An 8208-nucleotide genomic window follows, 5' to 3' on the forward strand; every position below is an offset into this window, starting at 1 on the left:
GGACAGAAGCAGACGGCCGTGGGGCCTTACCTCTCCTGGGCCTCTTCTCTCACAGGGTGAACGCGGAGAGACTGGACCCCCTGGGCCCGCTGGATTTGCAGGGCCTCCCGTGAGTGTCTACCCTCCTTCCCAGCCCTCCACTCAGGCCAGCTCGAAACCTGGCGGCACCTCCCAGCCTTTGGGCGCGGGAGGGACAGAATTTAAAGACGGGAGTGGCCTCTTCCTTCTCCCCTTGCACCTCCACACTGACCTCACAGACCCATCTTAGAGCAGACTTCAGGCCAGGGTGGACACACACTCGCTCACCCACCCACCCACCCAGAGCCTCTGGCCCTTTTGGAAGAACCTGGAGTATTTGGCTTGACTCTCATTCCTCCGCCTCCTCCTCCCTGGGACAGGGTGCTGATGGCCAGCCAGGTGCCAAGGGCGAGCAAGGAGAGGCTGGCCAGAAAGGTGATGCTGGTGCCCCAGGTCCTCAGGGCCCCTCTGGAGCTCCTGGTCCTCAGGTGAGTAGCAGTGAGCTCCCCCAGGAACTGTTCCCATGGGCAGGGATGGCTGGGTGCCAGGGGAGGGGCGTGGACAGGTAGAGAATGGCCAGCAGGCCTGTGGTGTGTAGCGCCCCCCCACCTCCGCCGAGTTTCAGCCTCTCGGCCTGGCAGACACCGCCCCAGCCGCAGAAAGAAGAGGCTGTGGGGAGGAAGCTCTCCTCGGGGACAAAGGTTCTAAAGTAGCTAAATTGACTTTCATTGTCTTGGGGCTGGGGTGTGGGGCCAGCAGACACAGGGTGCAGGCTGAGGACAGAGAGCCTGGGACAGAGCAGCCAGGCTCCTGGGGGGGGACTGGGGAGACATTGGCCCAGCTCTGCAGATGCCCGATGGGCCTTTCCTCCCTGAGGTCTCCTAGAACGTGAGTCTCTCGTGGCAGGGGTGGCACAGGCCCCTCTGTGACGGCTTCTCCAGGCTGGGATTTTGGTGCCAAGAAGGTTACATCTTTGAAAACCTAGCTCTCGGGAGTCCATTGTTAGGGGTGGGTGTCAAACAGGCCCTATGCCCAGAAGCCCATAGCCCTCCTCTGGGTGACCGGGCCTCGCTGTGTCCCTCTCTCCTTCCTTCCCAGGGTCCTACTGGTGTGACTGGTCCTAAAGGAGCCCGAGGTGCTCAAGGCCCCCCGGTGAGTGAGGTCCCCTTTCCTACCAGGTGGGGTGGAGGGTCCTGTGGGGGCGGCAGCTTCTTGTGCCTCCACTCTGGCCTCAGCTCACAAAGAAGGCCTGGCCAGAGGCTCCCGCGCTGGTGTTCTGGGATCGACTGGCCTCCTTTCCCAGCGTTGCTTTTGCCCCCAGCCTAAGCCCAGCCCACAGCCACTGGGGGAGGGGCTCTCGCTGCTGGCATGCTGTGGTCCTGGGACGTCTCTGGCTGGGGACAGCCCCCTGCCGGAGCTGGAGGCAGGGAAGCTACAGCTTCCTGACCGAGGGCCAGACCCCATGGGCCCTTCCCCCCCTCGTTAGCTCTCCTTGCCCCTTTCGGCACCGGCCTCGGAGACCCCCGCCCCCCTCGGATTCTCGGGCCCCCTGAGGGACTCACGGCCACTCTTCCCCTCACACAGGGAGCCACTGGATTCCCTGGAGCTGCTGGCCGCGTCGGACCCCCAGGCTCCAATGTAAGTGACATCCCGGGCTGGTTCCTCCCGCCCTCCTGGCAAGAGAGGCACGGACGGCTGGAGTCTGGCACCTCCAACAGGCTGGCTCCCATCCCTTCGGGCCCGATCCCCCTCCTGGGACGAGTAGTAGTTAACTGATCACGGGGACCTGTTCTCCTTTCAAACAGCTGGGAGCAGGGGCTGTGGCCCTCTTGTTGGCCAAGCGCAACCCTCCCTGCTGACTTGGGCTTGAACGCTCAGGGGGCCGGACAGGCGGGCACAATTGCCTTGCCCCGTTTCTTGAGCATGTCCTGTGTTCCCGGCCTGTACAAATTCTGCATCTCGCCCTTTGGGAGTTTGCCGTGGAGGGAGGAGAGGTGGTGGAAAGTCACCCAGCTGACTGCCCCCGAGTGCAGAGGGTCAGAGGGGCCAGGTTTGAGCGGTTCCTCGAGAACAGTAGGATGGAGCCGAGAGGAAGCCGGCAGGAGAAGAAGTAGATCAGAAAAGGCAAATGCAGGGCTGGAGAAGGCAGGGCTGGCTGCTCACAGCTCCCCCAGGGGAGAGAGAGGATGGAAGAGGTGCACCGGGGCGGGGGTCAGGCTGTCCTTCCTGTGGACGGAGCCCCGGTCCCTGGGGCCACAACGGCTTTGGCAGCCTGGATGGAGCAGGGTGAGAGGAATTCTCATTTCTTGCATTTGCTCTTCTAGGGAAACCCTGGGCCCCCGGGGCCCCCTGGTCCTTCTGGAAAAGATGGTCCCAAAGGCGCTCGAGGAGACAGTGGCCCCCCTGGCCGTGCCGGTGACCCCGGTCTCCAAGGTCCTGCCGGACCCCCCGGCGAGAAGGGGGAGCCTGGAGAGGACGGACCCTCTGTAAGTCCATCACGGCCCTGGGCGAGGGGGTCTTCGGAGCTCACAGAGCCCACGGTGAAGGGGCCGCTCGGGAGGGGATGCTATTGGGGTGGGGAGAGGGCTGGGGTTAGTGAGCGAGCGGCCGTCAGGCTGGGTGTGGCTGGCTGGGCCTTTCGAGCTCTGAGCTCACGCTCTCACCCCTGCCTCCCTTCTCTTAGGGCCCCGATGGTCCCCCAGGTCCCCAAGGTCTGGCTGGTCAGAGGGGCATCGTCGGTCTACCTGGGCAGCGTGGTGAGAGAGGATTTCCTGGCTTGCCGGGCCCATCGGTGAGTGAAGGACGCCCCTTCCTCTGGGGAGCCAGGCCCAGTCTGGCTCAGGCCAGGGCTCTGCATGCCATGCTCTTGGTGCGGTGGCCTGGCCTCCGCAGAAACACCGCCGCTCTCTGAGGCTTCCACCCACTCCGCACCCTCCGAACTCTCCCTCTGTCAGCCCTTTCTCTGGAAAGGCTCAGCAGGTCTGGGGCTGGGATTCTTAGGCGTGCACACTCATTGTCCCTGTCGCTGTCTTTCCAGGGTGAGCCCGGCAAGCAGGGAGCTCCTGGTGCATCTGGAGACCGAGGTCCTCCCGGCCCCGTGGGTCCTCCTGGCCTGACCGGTCCTGCTGGCGAACCTGGACGAGAGGTGAGCAGTGGGACCCGTGGTGGGTAGCCCTTACCAGGGCGAGGCGGACCGGCCCAGTCCTGGCGCCCCGGAGGAGGGGATGGGAGGACGGGCTGATAGGCCCCAGTGGCCGGCTGGGATGGGAAGGTTGTGATGGCGGAGGGAGGGCGCGGAGACTCAGAACCGGTCACGGGGAGGAAGGCAGAAGGAAGCTTGGGGAGCTTCCGGAGCTGCAGCTGGATGGAAGGGTGCAAGCCTGGGGCTTCTGAGGGCAGGGTGGACGATCAGTGTGGGAGACGGGCAGGGGCAGCTCTCATGGCATCTTGTCTCCCCTTGCCCAGGGAAGCCCTGGTGCTGACGGCCCCCCTGGCAGAGATGGCGCGGCTGGAGTCAAGGTGAATATCGGGGTGTCTCTGTGTGCAGTGGGACAGGGAGGACATTCTGTCGGGCCTAACAGCTCAGCCTGGGGTGGCAGGTTGGGGTCAGAGTTCTTGTCTCAGTTGGGAAGGACATTTTCTCCAGGTCTCTTCTGGAACATTCCTCTCTAAGCCTGAGTCCTCTCTCCCGACAGGGTGATCGTGGTGAGACCGGTGCCGTGGGCGCCCCCGGAGCCCCCGGGGCCCCTGGCTCCCCCGGCCCCGCTGGCCCGACTGGAAAGCAGGGAGACCGAGGAGAAGCTGTGAGTATCCTTAATTCAGTAAGAGCCGGGAGTGGAGGAGGGTGGCCAAGTGAGCTGGGAGCTCACCCACCGTTGGCCTGGTCCCCGGGCCCTGGCGGTCTCTGGGCTGTGGGAGCAGCAACCTCGGTGCCCAGCCTGGGACAGATGCAGAGGAGGGCCCTCCCTGTCCTGGCTCTGCTCTGACGCTGTCCCCACACTCCCCCTCACAGGGCGCACAAGGCCCCATGGGTCCCGCAGGACCGGCAGGAGCCCGGGGAATCCCAGTGAGTATCTGCGTGTCCTCTGTGGGGTTCCCAACAGGGGCAGGTGTGGAGGCCAGTGGGGACCCTGAGGATCCCGGGACTCCGTGGCTCAGGCGAGGCCAGCAGCGAGCTCTCGCCCTGGCCAACCTGACCTGGCCTGTGTCTGTCTTGTTCCCAGGGCCCTCAAGGCCCCCGGGGTGACAAAGGAGAAGCTGGGGAAGCTGGCGAGAGGGGACTGAAGGGACACCGTGGCTTCACCGGTCTGCAGGGTCTGCCTGGCCCTCCTGTGAGTGTTGCCGTCTATGCACGGCTCCCCAGGGCCTCCCGTTGCTCAGAGCCCGCTCGGGTGTCCCAGGCTGCTAAGTCAGCTTGGGATCCTCCTAGGAAATTTTCGGGACTTGCTCCTCCCTCCGACCCTGAGGAAGTGGGAAGGGAATGGGAGTAGGACATGTCCTGTGTATATTCAAGAAGGCCTCCCACCCTGGAAGATGGGGCCCTGTCCGTGCTGACCTCTGACCTTCGCCTCTTCCTTTTGCACAGGGTCCTTCTGGAGACCAAGGTGCTTCTGGTCCTGCTGGTCCTTCTGGCCCTAGAGTAAGTGAGCTGGAGTGAGCCCTTCCTCGGGGAGCGGGGAGGGAAGCCTCGGGCTCAGGGGGCCTCACCCGGCAGCAGAGGTAGGACTGGTTCGGGGTGACCGGGACCAGAAAAACACCTGAGTCCACAGGCTGGGTGAACATGACAACAGCCCCCGGCTGTCAGAGGGGCCCCCTGGGAATGGATTTGACAAGGAGGAGCTTAGGATGGTAGGAGAGCCGCGAGGCAGAGACCGGGCTGGGCTCTGTGACAGAGAAGCATGAAGCTACGGGGCTTCATGTCAGGATGGTCCCCTGAGCGGCCACTCCCGACCACCCCTTCCGTGATGGCTCTTCTCTCCTGGTCCGCAGGGTCCTCCTGGCCCTGTCGGTCCCTCCGGCAAAGATGGTGCTAATGGAATCCCTGGCCCCATTGGGCCCCCTGGTCCCCGTGGACGTTCAGGCGAAACTGGCCCTGCGGTAAGTGTCCTGACTCCTTCCCTGCGGTCTGGCCTGTCCCCAGCATCCGGGAGGCTCGTGTGCTCTGGGGCCAAGGGCCTCTTTCAGGGCATCAGCCTGCAGCTAATGATGATGGCATCCTTTATCCTGGGTCTTCCCAGGAGGTTCAAAGGGCCCATGCTTGGTATTGGGACACAGAAGAGAGGGGCTGATGCAGAAGTAGGGAAGGTGCTAGGATTTTCTTGGTCTTTGGCCTGCTGCACCCCTCCCCCACCCACGGGACTGGAAGAAGACACTCTAGTGTATTCTAGCAGGTGGAGATGTACCCAGGAGGGGCCTATCCCCACAATTCCCGGCTGATTGCTGTGTCTCCTGATGCAGGGCCCTCCTGGAAACCCTGGACCCCCTGGCCCTCCAGGTCCCCCTGGCCCTGGCATCGACATGTCTGCCTTTGCTGGCCTCGGTCAGAGAGAGAAGGGCCCCGACCCCCTGCAGTACATGCGGGCTGACCAGGCAGCCAGTGACCTGAGACAGCATGATGCCGAGGTGGACGCCACCCTCAAGTCCCTCAACAACCAGATCGAGAGCCTCCGCAGCCCCGAGGGCTCACGCAAGAACCCTGCTCGCACCTGCCGGGACCTGAAACTCTGCCACCCTGAATGGAAGAGCGGTGAGCCTGCGAGGCAGGACCCCTGGCCCCAGAGAGCAGGAAGTCAGCCCACCGGACGGGGCCCCTGCAGAACAAGGGAGGAGGCATCGCTTAGCACAGGGCAGAGCCGGGCCTGGAAGGTTCTGGCAGATGGCCACTCCTCCATCTCACAGCAGAGAAAGCCCAACCCTGGTTCCTGTCGTGCCATGGCCACGTGGCAGACGTGACGTCAGGGGAGAGCTCCGTCCACCAGGCAGGCCCTGCTCCTGCCCTTTGGCTTGCACCCGTGTTTAGCACTGGACTTTCCCGCCCGGGTCTCCTTGCTCCTGGGTCCTTGCGTCTCCCCTCCCTTTGGCCACACGTGGCCCTCACCACCTGTGCCTCTGCCCCTTGCGTCCGCCTCGGCCTTTCTGTCTCTCCCAGGCAGTTGTGTCTGCCTGTCTGAGCCCCGATGGGGTGTCGCCTCCTCCCCCTGCAGGAGACTACTGGATCGACCCCAACCAGGGCTGCACCTTGGACGCCATGAAGGTTTTCTGCAACATGGAGACTGGCGAGACCTGCGTCTACCCCAACCCAGCGAACGTTCCCAAGAAGAACTGGTGGAGCAGCAAGAGCAAGGACAAGAAACATATCTGGTTTGGGGAAACCATCAATGGTGGCTTCCACGTGAGTACCTGGCTGCCCTAGGCCAGAGACGCCATCTTGAAGCCTTTCTCTTCTTTCTCCCTCTGAGTTGATGGCACCCCACCCATACTCTCACCCGTTTTCCTTGGGGCTGAAGAGGAAGGAAAGGGGAGGGACTGTAGTTTGAACCATGATCCCGCTGGATGCTGCCCCTGGGCCTCACCCCACTGCTCTCTGCCTGAACAGTTCAGCTACGGTGATGACAACCTCGCTCCCAACACGGCCAACGTCCAGATGACCTTCCTACGCCTGCTGTCCACCGAGGGCTCCCAGAATATCACCTACCACTGCAAGGACAGCATTGCCTACCTGGACGAAGCAGCCGGCAACCTCAAGAAGGCCCTGCTCATCCAAGGCTCCAATGACGTGGAGATCCGGGCTGAGGGCAACAGCCGGTTCACATACACTGTCCTGAAGGATGGCTGCACGGTGAGTCAGGGCATGGGGATGGGAGCCTCCGGAGAGATGAGCTGCCTGAGGCCGAGGGCGGGCCCATAGCTGGTGTCAGGTCTAAAGGGACGGATCCTCAGAGGTGTGAGCGGGAGGGGTTAGGTAGAGAAGACAGGCAGAGTGACAGGTGAGGGAGGGGTGCTGTTCCGTCTTCTTCCCTCCCTTGGCTCAGGGGAAAGAAGCCCTACCCAGCACGTCCAGTTACCCTTGGAGGAGTGTATCCATGTCGAGTGTGGGGGCCGGCCCCCAGGCTGGAGCGAAGAGAGGCTCGCTGTGGGGGAGGGAGCCAGGAGGGGAGGGCAGCGTGGAGGGGGCCTTTGCTGGCAAGGCCAGGAGTTGAGGTGGAGAGGGCTCTGGCAAGCCAAGGAGAGGTCGGGGGAGCCCCTGAGCACGTTTTGTACTTTGTGCTCTATGAGGCTCGGCTTTGGGGTCCTGGGCGGCTGGCGCTGGACAGTGTCTCCTCTCTTTCTCCCCTAGAAACACACCGGTAAGTGGGGCAAGACTCTGATCGAGTACCGGTCACAGAAGACCTCGCGCCTCCCCATCATTGACATTGCACCCATGGACATAGGAGGGCCCGAGCAGGAATTCGGTGTGGACATAGGGCCTGTCTGCTTCTTGTAAAAACCCGAACCCACAAACAACACAATCCATTGCCAACCCAGAGGACCCAAGTACTTTCCAGTCCCAGTCACTCTAGGGCTCTGCACTGAAGGGCTGACCTGACCTGATGTCCATTCATCCCACCCGCTCACAGTGTGGACTTTTCTCCCCTCTCTTTTTAAGAGACCTGAACTGGGCGGACTGCAAAATAAAATCTCGGTGTTCTATTTATTTATTGTCTTCCTGTAAGACCTTTGGGTCGAGGCAGAGGCAGGAAACTAACTGGTGTGAGTCAAACGCCCCCTGAGTGACTGTCCCCAGCCCAGGCCAGAAGAGTCCCCTTCAGGTACTGGGCGCAGGAACTGTGTGTGTCCTACACAATGGTGCTATTCTGTGTCAAACACCTCTGTATTTTTTAAAACATCAATTGATATTAAAAACAAAAAAATTATTGGAAAGTACATATTGATCTGTGCTTTTTGTTCTTTATTTTCCCTTAGTCTTTGATTCTGTAGGCATGACCAAATGGCCACCTTAAGGCCTTCGTCTATTGACCTTTCACCCAGGAGGGAGGACACTAGAGTCACGCTGCCTGGTTTAGTGACCTCACACAAACACATACTTGCCTCCTTTTGTAACCTTCGCACTGCGTGGAACCGAGGAGGGAACTGGGACCAGAGGCCAAGATTTGGGAAGGGGGGCAGAAAATATAGGCATGGCCTTTTCTT

General features: G+C 61.9%; 1 protein-coding gene across 2 annotated transcripts in view; it reads left to right on the plus strand.

Annotated features, from left to right (window-relative positions):
• Positions 1–7941, plus strand: part of COL2A1 (collagen type II alpha 1 chain) — a 30661-nt gene extending 22720 nt beyond the window's left edge. For both annotated transcript variants that reach the window (XM_021704764.1, XM_044914869.1), the window contains 17 exons: positions 56–109; positions 399–506; positions 1117–1170; positions 1603–1656; positions 2343–2504; positions 2702–2809; positions 3056–3163; positions 3484–3537; positions 3714–3821; positions 4031–4084; positions 4242–4349; positions 4604–4657; positions 5008–5115; positions 5476–5764; positions 6222–6409; positions 6614–6856; positions 7355–7941. In XM_021704764.1, coding sequence (XP_021560439.1) covers positions 56–109; positions 399–506; positions 1117–1170; positions 1603–1656; positions 2343–2504; positions 2702–2809; positions 3056–3163; positions 3484–3537; positions 3714–3821; positions 4031–4084; positions 4242–4349; positions 4604–4657; positions 5008–5115; positions 5476–5764; positions 6222–6409; positions 6614–6856; positions 7355–7501 — 2001 coding nt within the window. In that variant the 3' untranslated portion in view covers positions 7502–7941. The remainder of the gene's footprint in view (positions 1–55; positions 110–398; positions 507–1116; positions 1171–1602; positions 1657–2342; positions 2505–2701; positions 2810–3055; positions 3164–3483; positions 3538–3713; positions 3822–4030; positions 4085–4241; positions 4350–4603; positions 4658–5007; positions 5116–5475; positions 5765–6221; positions 6410–6613; positions 6857–7354) is intronic.
• Positions 7942–8208: the final 267 nt, after the last annotated feature.

The sequence above is a fragment of the Neomonachus schauinslandi genome, chromosome 5 (assembly GCF_002201575.2).
Source record: "Neomonachus schauinslandi chromosome 5, ASM220157v2, whole genome shotgun sequence".
NCBI classification, from domain to species: Eukaryota; Metazoa; Chordata; class Mammalia; order Carnivora; family Phocidae; genus Neomonachus; species Neomonachus schauinslandi.